Source organism: Microplitis demolitor, chromosome 7 (assembly GCF_026212275.2).
Source record: "Microplitis demolitor isolate Queensland-Clemson2020A chromosome 7, iyMicDemo2.1a, whole genome shotgun sequence".
In the NCBI taxonomy this organism is placed as follows: domain Eukaryota; kingdom Metazoa; phylum Arthropoda; class Insecta; order Hymenoptera; family Braconidae; genus Microplitis; species Microplitis demolitor.
In genome coordinates this window covers 3,867,299-3,882,300 of record NC_068551.1, presented here as the reverse complement: position 1 = coordinate 3,882,300, position 15,002 = coordinate 3,867,299, and the positions used below count along the sequence as shown (strand labels likewise).

General features: G+C 30.8%; 3 protein-coding genes across 5 annotated transcripts in view; 2 read left to right on the top strand and 1 right to left on the bottom strand.

Moving 5' to 3' along the window:
* LOC103577052 (E3 ubiquitin-protein ligase MIB1) overlaps positions 1-6,982 on the top strand; it is a 33,729-nt gene extending 26,747 nt beyond the window's left edge. Inside the window, exons 9-14 of one of the 2 annotated variants that reach the window (XM_008557535.3) lie at positions 2,300-2,519; positions 2,687-2,997; positions 3,092-3,266; positions 3,987-4,152; positions 4,395-4,555; positions 5,638-6,982. In XM_008557535.3, the coding sequence (XP_008555757.1) occupies positions 2,300-2,519; positions 2,687-2,997; positions 3,092-3,266; positions 3,987-4,152; positions 4,395-4,555; positions 5,638-5,778 (1,174 nt within the window). In that variant the 3' untranslated portion in view covers positions 5,779-6,982. Of the gene's footprint in view, positions 1-2,299; positions 2,520-2,686; positions 2,998-3,091; positions 3,267-3,986; positions 4,189-4,394; positions 4,556-5,637 lie in introns of both variants that reach the window. The other variant, XM_008557534.3, reaches the window with a different exon arrangement.
* A 273-nt stretch (positions 6,983-7,255) lies between these two features.
* Positions 7,256-10,681, bottom strand: LOC103577051 (cytoplasmic dynein 1 light intermediate chain 1). Of its 2 annotated transcripts, none has more exons than XM_008557532.2 (10): positions 10,595-10,681; positions 10,330-10,403; positions 10,128-10,244; positions 9,810-10,040; positions 9,098-9,305; positions 8,840-9,028; positions 8,669-8,783; positions 8,454-8,600; positions 7,693-7,864; positions 7,256-7,471 (listed from the first exon to the last, which is right to left on the bottom strand). In XM_008557532.2, exons 1-10 carry the CDS (start codon positions 10,675-10,677, stop codon positions 7,356-7,358), a joined length of 1,452 nt encoding a protein of 483 aa, XP_008555754.1. In that variant the 5' UTR covers positions 10,678-10,681; the 3' UTR covers positions 7,256-7,355. The 2 variants fall into 2 exon arrangements, with proteins under 2 accessions (XP_008555754.1, XP_008555755.1); XM_008557533.2 differs by having other exon boundaries at positions 8,484-8,600.
* A 2,452-nt stretch (positions 10,682-13,133) lies between these two features.
* Positions 13,134-14,997, top strand: LOC103577050 (WD repeat-containing protein 46). Its single transcript, XM_008557531.3, has 2 exons — positions 13,134-13,297; positions 13,388-14,997. Exons 1-2 carry the CDS (start codon positions 13,282-13,284, stop codon positions 14,947-14,949), a joined length of 1,578 nt encoding a protein of 525 aa, XP_008555753.1. The 5' UTR covers positions 13,134-13,281; the 3' UTR covers positions 14,950-14,997.
* The last annotated feature ends 5 nt before the right edge of the window (positions 14,998-15,002 follow it).

Here is a 15,002-nt window from a genome sequence, read left to right as displayed (position 1 = left end):
TTGTCAATTCCCTTTTTTCCCTCGCCCCTAGGGTAATTTCCGTCGTATCAAATTACGGAGATCGGGATGTTCAAAATAGCCGTGTACGTATGTACATATACTCATATATGTACGGTATACGACAATGAATAAGACTAAGACTATAGAGCAAGAGGAATAGGATGAAGAGAAGGAGGAGGAGGAGGAGGAGGATGAAGAAGAAGATAGAAATACAAAGAGCAAGATGATGAGGATGGGAATGTGGCAAGGGATACAAGAAATGGGACTTAGGAGAGATGCCAAACATAAAACTCCACTCATCGTTCTCATTGAAAATTCTCAAACCCCCGCATGGATACTCACTTATTATCATTTAATTTTATTTTTACCAATGCTATTCAAAAATTTATATTGTACTTTTTTTTAAAAAATAAATTTTTAAAAGTTATTTGCGGTCATTTTTTAGGCAGTAATACAAATATTATAAAATCGATTTGCGAGACGGCAAAAATCGTGGTTTTAAATTTATTCCAATGACTATCCGATCATGCATGAAATTTCTTATCTTGTCGAAAAAATATAAGTAAGAAAATTATATACATAAACCTATATACATATATATGTATAAAAGTAATGCCTCGATGCAGTATTCAGCAATGAACGACAATTCGGGAATATAATCCCAAGTTCCCTCCAAGCAAATACACAACTATCGATTGCACCAGCGAATTGCTGTTGAAACTACCACATTCGAGGTAATACCGTTCGTCCTAAAATCATTGCAGTGTAAAGAGACTGAAATGAGTTGTATTTCATAGAGCTGAGCCATAAAAAAAAAGAAAAAAAAAAAAAAAAAATTTTTTTTATCCATCATAAACTTTTATTTTAATTAAAAAAAAAAAAAAAATACCAACAACTATGAAGTATACGTATATATGTTTACATGCTTTTGTAATAAAAAATATTTTTAAAATTAAAACCTTCTCTGATACGATAATAAATGAATGTACCACTAGCCAGTAGGTAAAGACATATTTAAAAATCTATTTTTCTTGAAACTCCAAATGAGCATCCAGCGGCTGGAAAAAAAACGTTAAATAAAAAAAGGAACAAGAGGAAGGTCTTGAAGTGAGGGTTGACAAGAGCAGACATGTGCCACGAGCATGTCAGCATGTGCAGTGTCTGGTAGTGCAGGCTGCAAGTCACTGGAACCTCATGCTCGTGGATGTACAGAGTTACGTACTTACTACACCACACTAGACCATCACTACAGCAGACTACACCAGGAGGTAGAGAGGTCTCTTGTTGACGACAGCTGCACCAACCATTTATTTCTATCATTCTTTTTACGGAACTAAACGTTCTCTCCGTCTCTCTCATTCTCTCTTTAACACAACCTCACGCTCATATTCACACTCACACGTCCACACATGTGCGCCACACCTACACATAAATAAAATAATACCCCCTTTGAAGTTAAACCCAGGGAGGTCAGGCACTTCCTGTCCCGTCTGTGAGACATTACGCCTAATATGGACGATGTGTCGTTAAAGCCATTGTCTTTGCACTTTAAACGTGCTTTACGGCGTGTGTACTTGCACACGTGCAATTGACGTCCACAATTATCCACAACAACTAAATGAACGTTGGAAAAATAAAATAAAAATAATTATTATTATTATTATTAAAAATAAAAAAATTAATCTGTAAAACGGGTGACCCTGTGAGAAAAAACTTCTCGTTTTCTTTGAACTTAACGACATTGTTATCGGTAAAATTTTGAGCTTTTTCAGCCAAAAAACGATTGGACCGAAAACAAATCCATTTCGCTGAAAAAAGTGATTTTTGTCCGACGGTATCTTTGGAAAAAATCGACCGATTTTCATGTATTTGGCGACAATCGAAAGAACTTTTTGAGACTTATGCTACGAAAACTCAAAAACATTTTTTTTTATTTTTATTTTTCGTATAACTTTACAATCTGATGTTCTAAGTCTTGATCCCTTTCGATTGCCGCCTATTTTCAAATCGATTAATTCGCTCCAAAGATATCATACGACAAAAACTCGATTTTTGAAAATCTAACCGCAACCAATAACTTCCCTCTTTTTGAAAATTTTAAATTTTAGCGGGAAGTTTAAAAAAAATAATAAAGTATATCTACTGTGTTCTATTACTTTGCTTTAGTTATTTAATTTATTTAATAAGTCGTAAAATAGAATCAGCCTCAATTATATTTGAATTTTAAATAAATAAGCCATAATAGAAAATGTAAAAAGAGTAATATGAAATAAATTAAATCCAAGTTATTTATTTTCAGTGCAATGCGGATTCTCCTTTCAAAACTTCCTAGGCCATGGATAGTTGATGAAAAAAAGGACGACGGTTATACGGCCCTTCATCTTGCTGCCCTCAATAACCACGTTGAAGTCGCCGAATTATTGGCTCGAGTTGGCAAAGCTGACCTGGATCTTCAGAATGTCAATTTACAGACTGCGCTACATCTTGCTGTGGAACGTCAGCATACTCAAATCGTTCGAGTAAGTCCAAGTGACTCGTTGAAATACACATTTACATATAAATATAAATATATATATTTTCATATTTATAATTAAGAAAAGATGTACGAGCTGTAAGGCATTGAATCGTTTGAGCAAACAATTATAAATTATGAATAATAATTAGTATTATTTTTTGCGTTAATTAGTTGCTGGTGCGAGAGGGTGCAAATGTGAATGTCGCTGATAAGGACGGCGATACACCTCTTCACGAAGCACTACGTCATCATACGCTATCACAGCTACGGCAATTGCAAGACGTCAGGGATGTAGGACGACTATTAATGGGTCTGGGTTCACAAGGACAAGATAAGAAGAGCAGCTCTTTTATCGCTTGTTTTCTAGCAGCTCATGGCGCTGATCTTGAGTTGAAAAACAAAAAGGGACAAACTCCACTCGATCTTTGTCCTGATCCGAATCTTTGCAAGACTCTTACAAATTGTCACAAAAACAAGGAGTCGTAAGTTTTAAATTACTCTTTATGATAAAATAAAATACATCTACTCCTTTAATTAATTAATTAAATGATTAATTGATTGATCTATTTTTTTTAGACATGATATTGAGACGACCACACACGCACAGACTATTGATGAATGTCTAGTATGTTCTGATGCTAAACGAGAAATGTTATTTAATCCTTGCGGTCATGTTGCTTGTTGCAATGTATGTGCACCGAGGGTTAAAAAATGTTTAATTTGCCGTGAAAATGTTGTGTCACGAGTTAAAGTAAGGGATATATATATACATTATATATATGAGGTATTCCATGCCAAATCGGAGTTTGAAAAATTATTTTTTATTTCTTTCATTTTTTTATATTTTGTAGTAAACGTAAAAAAACTTCCTAGTTAATTTTGAAATTAATAATTAGTGAATAAGTTCTTTACTTTTTTTTTACTATTGGCTATGAATAGACGTAATGACTAATTAGTAATTTTGAAATGTTTACAGTGAAAAATATTAAAAACTATTTAAAAGAATTTGAAAAATAGTAAATAGTGACAAGAATTCGTATTAATAGAAAAGTCAAAATTTTTCAAATTTTCGAAAATTGATACAAAATAATGGCTACAACCAGACTGGAAAAATTTTTGAAAAAATTGTTGTTTGTTATAAAAAATTTTCAAAAAAATATTTGAAGCTTAAAACTCAAAAATTACAAAAAAATATTTTGAAAAACTTGTCTATGTTTTTCTAAAAATTAAAAAAAAAATGTTTTGATTTTTAAACGGGTCATTGAAAAGATTTCAAAATTTACCAGGAAGATTTTTTTATGCGAATTACAAATAATCAAAAAATAAAGGAAATAAAAAATAGAAATTTTTCAACTGTCCGACTTGGCATGGCATTCCCCATATATATTAATTTACAAAATAATAAAGTAGAGTGATTTGTGGTTTTGGGAAAATAGATTTATGGTTAAATGTTTAATTTGTAATTTAACAGATTGAAGAATGCGTGGTTTGTTCGGATCGCAAAGCTAGTATTCTATTCCGTCCATGCGGTCATATGTGTGCATGTGAAAGCTGTGCTACACTGATGAAGAAATGTGTCCAGTGTCGTGCTCAAATTCAACACATGGTACCATTGTCCATCTGCTGCGGTGGAGGAGGTGATATTTCTTATATTAAGGGACACAATGCCTCAGGTATTACGTCCTTAGACCCCGTTAAATTTCAAATTGTTGATATTATTATTATTATTATTTAAAGCTTTTTTTAAATTTACATTTACTTTTATTTTAAAAAAGCTTTTAATTAAATACAAACCATTTCCCGATATCTACTTTAATCCATTGATGAAAAAATAAATACTAATGACTAGAGGTTTTTTAAACCCTTTTATTTTGTATAGGTACGATATCGGAAGTTAAATCTGACGTTGAGGATGAATCCGTGCTGCTGAATACTAATAATACTAACACAGAAGCTGTATTAATGAATAACGGTAGTCGAGATACATCCCATAGTGATATACAAAAATTACAACAGCAATTACAGGATATTAAAGAACAGGTAATCTTTTAATTAATAAAAAATAATTACTTTTTTATCTAATTGATAATTTTTTAATTTATAACATAGATGATCATTTAAATTACACTAAAAAAAAAAAAAATTTATACTTTCTTTGCTTAAAAATTATTTTTAATAATTTATTGTCGGGTAAAAGTACCCATTTTTTATACATTAATTACACACTCTATCACATCCATTTTTATGCCGCGAAATTTTTTTTTTTTTTGCAGATTTCAAATCATAAAACTTTATTTTCATAGAAATGAATAAATTTGTAGAAAATTACGCCAGGTCTGTTTGACCTTATACAGAAAATAAAATAATAATTCATCTAACTAAAAATAATTACTTTGATAATAAAGTTTTTTAATCATTAATAAAATATATGGGAGATTTGAATATTGATCTGGGGCCGGCTATCGAGTATTTTATCCTCATAATAATTTTTTAATTATTTTTCATACATAAAAAAAATTAATCAAGTATCCAAAACGGATGTTTTCTTATACTTTACTTAAAAAAGTCTGAAAAATCGTTCCGAAATTTCCCGTTTCTTAAACTCGAAAACGTTGTTACGGGTGAACTTTTAAGCTCTTTGAGATCGAAAAACGGTTGGATCACATTTGCAGATTGGAAAGCGTTTGTTGAGACTTAGATTTCATTAAACTTAGAAACAAATAAGTCGTGATTTATGAGTTATGCAACAAAAACTTTTTTTTAATTTTCATTTTTTGAATAACTTGGAAACTATTTGATCGACCGACTTGAAAATTTAATCAGTTCTAAGTCTTGGTGAACCCTTTCGCCAAAAAAAAATTTACACACACATACATACATACACACACGGATGGGCGGAAGTCTAAAAATGGTCAGAAAATTTTCCTAGAACTTCAAAACTTCAAGATCAAAAAATGGATTGAAATCAATAACTTCTTTTTTTTTTTTTCAAAATTCTCTATTTTTATAGCGGGAAGTTAAAAATAATTTCTTTACTCTGTGCACTACTACTACCACTACTACTATACTACTAAAAATAATAATTATAATAAAGTAATAAAAAAATAATACATCTGTTTCAGACAATGTGTCCAGTATGTTTAGACCGATTAAAAAATATGATATTTTTATGTGGCCATGGAACATGTCAAATGTGCGGAGATCGTATGTCCGAATGCCCGATATGTCGCAAAGCCGTTGACAAACGAATTCTTCTTTATTAAAATAAAAAAAAGCTTGTTAATTAAAGCGAAGACAACGATAATAATTAATATCTAAGATTAGTGTTAATTTATTGACTAACTATTAACTAATCACTACAACTAATAACTAGTTAATTAATTAAAAAAAAAAGACTGTGACTGCGTATAGTTTACTCGGGAAGCCGCGTTCACTACGCACAGATAGTAAGTCGTTTAATTTTTTTTAAGGGCATATCAGACAGTGCTCTCGAGTTTTTTTAAATTTTCAATGACACGTGTCATGACCGTATTATATTTTTATTAAGTAGTTAAAAAAAAAATTTCAAAAAAGGACATGATCCTGAAGTTAACTGATATGACTGACATGAGTCCAGTTTTAATAAAAAGGACACCGTAGTTACAATTTCATCGAGATGTAGAATAAAAAAAAAAAGTTAGTTACAATTGTCATCAATTAGGAGTTAAGAAAATTTGTCGAGTAAATTTAAAAATTCAAATTATAAAATTGACATCATTTTACTGAAATTTATGTAACAAATTTCGTTCAAACCCAATTGATGTTAATTGCAAGAACTTTTTTTTTTCTTTAATTTATACCTCAGCGAAATTGTAACGACGTTGTTCTTTTTTAAAATTAATGCTTCAATTTGTTCATGATTAATTGATAAAATATTCATATGCTTATGACAGCTGTCATTGAAAATTTAAAAAAAATGGGGGCACTGACTGAAAATGGCCTTAATTTTTAAAAATAAGTATAACCCAATTACTTTTTTTGAAAGTACGTTTTAAAATTAATAATATTTTTGTAGATGAATTTAAAATTTTTTATATTACTTATAACTTATGACATTTAATACCATAAATATTTCTATATATATTATATATATTGTTCAGTTTAATCACAGTAAGTGATTGTTGACATCTATTAACTTTTTATTTTATATGTTATTTTAAAAATGAAATTACGTTATGCCCAATTGTTTAATAGGCAGTAATTAGACTATTTTTAGACGGTAGTTTATTAATCATGATAAAGACACTAATTAACAAATGTTTTTATTATTTTAATTGTAAAAAAAATTTATAAGATTTATGACAGTAGAAGGTAATTAATTTTACTATTTGTTATGACGTATATATTATTAGTTATTATTATTATTATTAGTTAATTAATTAATAAACTTACTGGCTTATAAACAAAAATAAATATTAATAAAAAAAAGAAGTCGTGTAAAAAATGATTTATTTTAATTTAAATTTAAATTACAGATTAACTAAAACTGACATTCTAATTATGACAAATATTTAAAATTAGCCAAATAAAAATATATATATATATAATTTGCTTGATGAGAGTGTAGTAACTTTATAAATTTAACAATGGCTGTACCAAAGCTGCACGATAATTATTTTTGAAATTATTTAAAATACAGCTGACATATATTTATAATTATTATTTATAAACTTCAAATTATTTTATAATTAAATTAAGTAATGAAAATTTGTGTTACTTTTTTAATTTATTTGTGGCTGCAAACGGCCATAATATTAATAATAATAATAATAATAATTAATAATAAATTACTCAAGCTACATTAACACTCCGATGATGAGTTAAGGTCAGACGATGCTAATTTTTTAGCCCGTGTAATACGATCTAATTCAGCGGCCGCGTCATTGCGCATCGCAGCTTTATCGACTGGTCCACCATCTACATCAACATTAAACATTTATTACTCATCTACTTTACTCTATTCTACAGACAATAATTATTAGTATATTGTGTAACGAGGGATGAAACAAAATAATTTCAGACCAGGGTAAAGGCTGATATCACCCGCAATGAAATCGTCTTTCATCCTGAGTTACACACTAGATTTTTCATGATTACCTGCATTGGAACTTAGTTTCACGAAAAAATAATAAACTTACCTATTTTAATAGGACTGCTACCGGAACTACCAGGTGTATTTGCACCTGGACCACCAGGAGATGCTCCAGTTTTTTTATATAATAAAGAATTGAAAAAGCTTGCTAGTACACCTTCACCTGACGGTGTGGCATTCGCTCCTTTAGCGTCCAATTTTTTATTAGGTGACGGTACCTGTACAATTTATTTTATTAAAACTAATTAATACGATTATCATTATTGTTAATATAAATTAATATCAATTATAATATTAATCACAGTTACCAGTTCATACCACTGATATTAGAACATGCTTAAATTCTTAAACACAACACATAAATTATTACATTATACAAAATTAACAACAACGAGATGTAAAAAAAAAAATTTAATTAATTATTTAAAGGCATTCTCAGACAGTGCGCCCCCCCCTCCATATTTTTTAAAAATATGCCATGACTTTCAACTGTCAGCCGTATTCAAAATTGACATGAATATTTTATAAAAATTTATTTTTCAAATTTAACTCCCAATTGATGTCAACTGTAAGTAATTTTTTTTAAATCCATCCCCGGGAAATTGTCCTCTAATTTTTTTTTTAATTGATAAAATTTTGATACGCTTTTGACAGCTGTCATTAAAAATTAAAAAAAAAATTGACACTGTCTAAAAATGTCCTCAAAAAATAATAATTGTTTCGTTTTAATTATCAAAATTAGTATAAATTTAGTTAGTTACACTCGAGCAACATTTAAGCATGCTCTAATAAAATAATTGGTACAACCTGCACGTGCATGTATGGCCCAGTGCTTGCCTGATTTCGCGTAGTAGGTGATCGAGAAGGATCTCTTAGGCCAGACAACGTTGCTTGTTGTCTAGCTAAGAAAGCTTGCTCGTCTTCAGCTACGACTTCAACTTCTCGTGCTACACACTGCAATAATAATATTTTTAAAAATATTTAAATAAATGACTTTTAAATATACTGACAATTTAAGATACCTTTCTATTGACAGATGGCTGAGCGATAACATCACGGTAATAATCGTCTGGTTTCATAGACTGTAAATTTTCATGAAGTATACATATTTTTTTAATGTTATCCCAACCAGCAGGTCTGGAATAAAATAATAATTATTAATTATATTTATTTATTTACATTTAATAACTTACATTAGCACAGCGTCCTTTTCTACAACTAATGCAGGTGTTCTAAAAGGTAGATTATAAATTCTATGAGTGAGGTATTTATACAATAAATCGCAATTTTTATCTTCTTTTGCAGAAGTATAAAATAACCCGGCTCCATATTGCAAACAAAATCTCCTGATCCACTGCTGCATGAAATCAAAGTGTTCATCTCTAAAAAAATATATTACTTTAGTAACCACTTTAATTTTTATTATTTTTTTTTTTTAATAATGAAATTACTTGTAATCGTGCTCTTTCTCAAGCGTTGACATATAATCTGTCTTCGTAATTACAACGACAACATCAAGTCCTAAATTAGTTGTGAGTACTCCTTCAGGTAATGGTAAATTGTCTGCATCATCATCTAAATTACGGCTTGTGCGTCTTAATGGACTGCCAGGATCTAATTCATCACCCGGTTCCGTGTAATCTTGCCATTTTTTCACATCTTTGTAAATTAAATAATTCATTTTACGTATTTGTCACACACTAATTATTAAAAATTTAAATATACGAAGAATTGGTAAAAAATTATCAACAATTACACAATTATTTTATTGCTACTAGTTACCCGCGAATTATAAAAAACCAAAAAATGCATACCAAAGATTTTTCAAAATTTTTCCACACATATTTTGAAATGCAACAATACAATAATTGAGATTATTCATGATCCTGAAATTAGCAGACAATTAAAAGTTTTCTAATTTTTTTTTCGTCGATTTAATTTAAAAAAAAAAAAATATGCACATGTAGAAAATTTAAAAAACTACAAGTATAATTTTTCAAAATATTTTTTTTACTTTAATTTATCTTTAAAAAAAAAATCCAAAAATATTTAGACGTCAGCTAACTTCAGTATGGTAAATTATCTCATATCTGCTACATTTACACTCATTGATTATTGATATTTTTTTTTCTCTTAGTTAATAAGTAATATTTCACTACATACTTAATTGTCTACATTTTTGTCGCGTATCATTATCTAGCGGCAATTTATCAATATGATCGCCAAGAAGTGCTGCCCAAGATTGCAATTGGTCGAGTAGAGCCCATGGTGTTGTCATAGCAGCTACTAACATAACTAAAGTATGGGGAAATTTTTCAGCGTTCAATGCAAATCTCAGCAGATTTGCATGACCCGGATCACCATCCAACACCCATACTGACAACCGAGTTTGATCTAAACGTCAAAGTAATAAATTGTCACACCCAATTTAAATATTCAAAGCTTACAATTAAATCTACACTACATTTATTTAAATATTACCATCTCTGTAGTCATCTCTGACGTCAATATAAGCGAACTCTAACCCAGATCCCTTTTTAGGATCCTCAACACCTTGCAATTTAGCGATAAGAGTCGTCTTGCCACTTTCATTGTCACCTGAGAAAAAAATATATCAATGATATCATCCGCATGTCACTTGGAAACACTTTACAATAATAAACTCATCACTATTTATAATCACCTAGAACTAGTACATTCTTATTTGAAGGTAATTTGTTGTTTCCACTATTTTGTACTTCTGCTAAAATTGAAGACCTGTAAGACCAATAGCAATTAGTTAATTTGAATATAATTAAAATTGATAAATGTGTTTAGAACAAGTCCAGCATTGACGTCAAGTCAAGTTCAATGGGTACGGACTTTGTTATTTTATTAAAAGACAAATTTTGTGAAAAAAAACAATTTGACGATGCTGATTAATTTAAAATAATTAATTATTAATTTACCAGAGATTGTCTTTATTGTTAATGTCGTCTTTTTTCTTTAATTGAAGCCCATTACTCTGTGACATGATCGCGGTCGCCGCCATTACTCATTTCCCTGCCCATATTCGATATTTCGATTCTTCGTAACCTTTTACGGTCGAATTCTTATCCCTTCGACTATCGATATCACACTGCTACTCGATTTATTTCGATTTTTACAGACACCTACGAGTTTTGCATACTAATTATTTATTTATTATTATTTTTTATTAAAGTAAAAGGTATTTTGAATAAATTAAATAGATAAATTCATAGATTGTAACATTAATCATCATTTTGTAATTGCCGCTACTTTTTGAATTGAGTTAAATTTAATTTTCAAGTTATAAATCATTAGTAACTTTTAATTTGATTTTAATTAATATAAATATATTTAATTAAATATAAAAATTTTAAATGTTCGTTAATTCGAAAACTTACCGCCAAGTAATTAATTAATCAAATTTGTGTAATCATGATAAATGAAGTAATTATTCATGAACTTTAATAACAAAAATATTTTGGAAAATTTTATGTTGCTTTGATAATTTATAGTACTGAAAAAAATGTATAAAAACAACAAATATATATGTAAGTATATATTAATATGACAGTTAATTCAAAAAGAAAGATTTAAAGGCAATCTCAGACAGCCTACCCCCTACTTTTTAAAAATTTTTAGTAACTTTCAACTGTCAGAGAATTAAAATTTAAAGCATTAACTAAAAAAAAAAGTTAAAGCATTAATTAAAAAAAGAACAATTTCTGCATTTTATTTTAATTCATAATTTTCAAATTTTATCCGATTTCTAATAAGTTATTGTTCGAATATTTAAATTTACTGCGCAAGTTATAAAAATAATTAGTAAATTATTGATAAAAATGAAAACATTTTGAGTATACTTTTTAGTCAAATTAATATAAGTATTGACACAAATAAATTTGAATAAAATTATTAAATTTCAATTTTGAAATTTCACGCCTAGATGGCGCTACTGCGCATTGCTGTATTCGATGTTCAAATTTTTGCTAAAGTGGGGGAGGGAGAATGAATTGCAAGTGTATTAACTGACGGTCCACTAGCGGCAGTCAGTATCATCGACAACGGCAGTAGTAGTCCAGATCCTTCTTTACGTTTAAATAGAAACACAATATTGTAGTTAATTCGCAGAATAATTCATAAAATTTTTCGCTTATAGTCATTGTGTAATTAAAATGTGCAGTATTTGTGATATTTAAACTGTGTAAAGTGTATGTGGTGTAGTTAAGTGGTGAGTGTTTAGTGCTAGTGCAAAGTTTTGAGTGTTCAGTGCCAGTGTAAAATGTTGCTGATGGCTGATGCTGATATCTTCCAAGTTCCTGGGCCCAATCATCTGGCATCGTCTGGTGGGGAAATAGCAGTAAAGTGACGTTTTTTAGCTGCAATACGCTTGGAGCAATTTAATTCAAATCTCCAAGTGTATTAGGACACCCTTCTGCACATTATTTCTCCGCCAAGGTTTGTTCAAACACTCAAGTGTTTTTTTTTTAATATTTAAAAATTTTTTATAACATATTCTGCCGCCATTTTATTCTGATAAGATTTTTAACTTTTCCTCAATTTCTAATAATTCATTTTTCGAATATATAAATTTACCGCAAGAGTCATAAGAATAATTAACAAATTATCAATGAAAAATAAAAAATTTAGAGCATATTTTTTAGTCAAATTAATATAATTATTGACACAAATGAATTTTAATAGAATTATTAAATTTCGCGCCGTTGGCGTTACAGCGCGTCGCTGTTGTGCGTCGCTGTAGTCAACGTTCAAATTTTAGCTAAAGTGGGGGGGAACAGTCGAATGAATCGCAAAATCGATTGCTTTGTAATCAACTGACGGTTCGATAGCGGCAGTTAGTATCATCGACAATAGCAGTAGTAGTCTAGATCCTTCTTTACGTTTGAATCGGAACACAGAGTTACAGTTATGTCGCGTAAAATTGTGCAGTGATTGTTAAATTTATCTTTTATTAATTTAAATTGTGCAAAGTATTTGTGGTGTAGTTAGTGTTTAGTGCTAGTGTAAAGTGTCAAGTGTTCTGTGCTATAGTGAAGTGTTGCTGGTGGCTGATGCTGATACCTTCCAAGTTCCTGAGCCCAATCATCTGGCATCGTCTGGTGAGAAATAGCAGTTAAGTGACGTTTTTAGCTGCAATACACTTGGAGCAATTTAATTCAAATCTCCAAGTGTATTAGGATACCCTTCTGCACATTATTTCTCCACCAAGGTTTGTTCAAACAATCAAGTAATTTTTTTTTAATTTTTTAAATATTTTCATCATATTCTATCGCCATTTTATTTTGACAAAATTTTTTATTTTTTTCCAATTTCTTATAATTTATTTTACAAATATTTGAATTTACCGCGCAAGTAATGAGACTAATTAATAAGAGTGCATTCCGAGCTATGTACTGATAATTCCCTCACTTTGTTACGCATGCGCAGTTTACAAAAATTCAGTAGTGGAACAATTTCCGAAGTTCCTTCTCTCTCCGAGACGTGTGTATATAAATGATATAAATCAATAACTTAACCTAAGTTGTAAAATAGTCACACGTGTTTTTATTTTTTTGATTATTAAATTAAATAAAATTTATATTTAAAGTTAAATATTAAACAAGAAAATATGGCTGATAAAAAAAGTAAGTAGTGAAATTTAAAATTAAATTAATTTACTTAAATTTATCTCGATATATTTATTTTTATCAAAAATTATTTATTAAATTTAATAGAAATGAGAGAAGTCAAATACCCAGGAAAACCTCCAATAAATAAAGAAGTCTTGAAAAAATACCACCGAGGAAGTGGAGTAGAGTTACGTCGTAGCAAAACAAAAATAAAAAACAAGTATAATATCGCACGATTACGAAAACGAGAAAAATTGATTGAAAAAACCGCGGAAGACACCGCAAGAGCTGAGTTACTTCTGACAGAATCCGGAGGTTTCCTGGAAACAGATGCCGGGGAAACGACGACCCAGTTCCGACAGAGTCAGATAGCCGCTAACGTGGACATAACTTCCGCGACGAAACACTTCAATTTGGACCTAGACTTCGGCCCTTATTGTTTGAAGTACACGAAGAACGGGCGGCATTTGTTGCTGGGTGGCAAAATGGGTCACGTTGCTGCCTTCGATTGGGTCACCAAGAAACTGTCTTGTGAAATGAATGTCATGGAGTCGGTGCATGACGTCTCCTGGTTCCACCAGGAAACGATGTTTGCCGTCGCTCAAAAAGATTGGGTCTACGTCTACGATAATCAGGGCATAGAAATCCACTGTCTCAAAAGAATGAACAAAGTCACCAAATTAGAATTCTTGCCGTATCACTTTTTACTCGCCAGCGGGTCCAGTGACGGTAATTTGGCCTGGGTTGATGTTTCTACCGGAGTATTACTGAAACGTTACAATACCAAGGTCGGCAAAATCAGAGTTATGACACAGAACCCGACTAACGCGCTGTTGTGTGTCGGAAACTCTAAAGGAGTTGTGTCAATGTGGTCACCAAATGTCCAAGAACCTTTGGTCAGAATGCTCTGTCACGGGCAAAGTATTATCGGCTGTGCTGTCCATCCTTATGGAACTTATATGGCGACAAGTTGCCCAGACCGTTCATTAAAAATTTGGGATGCGCGTCAGCTAACTGGTCCAGTTCACAACGTGATGCTCCGTTCACCAGCAGACAATTTGGCTTACAGTCAAAAGGGAATGCTTGCAGTGTCCACTGGCAACGTTGTCGAAGTTTTCAATGAATCCACTGGCAACATGAAACGTTATCTGACCCACAGATCCTCTTGGAGTGTATCAGGAATGCAATTTTGTCCGTTCGAAGATGTCCTGGGTGTCGGTAGTGAAAGAGCGTTCACTTCGATCTTGGTACCAGGCAGCGCGGAGGCAAACTTTGATGCTCTGGAAGTTAATCCGTTTCAAACAAAAGCACAGAGGAATGAAAGAGAAGTCAAGAGTCTTCTTGATAAAATTCAACCGGAATTTATTACTCTCAATCCAGAAGCTATCGCTGAAGTTGACGTGCCGACGCTCAAAAGTAAAGTCGAAGCAAAGAATAAACTGGCTTTCGTTAAACCGAAAACTATTGACTTCAAACCACGGAAGACAAAGGCCAAAGGCAAAGGAGGTACTGCCAAAGTCGTCAAGACCAAGAAGATTCTCAAGGAATTGGAGAAACGTAAAGCTATCGAAGCGTTGCCGAGCATCAAGAAAGCGGAGAAAGTTGAGAAAAAAGTTGACAAAAACTATGGCCAGGCACTCAATAGATTTTTGCCTAAAACTAAATAAACTTATTTTGTATATAATAGATAAGGAAATAAATTTTTTACAAAATAATTCTA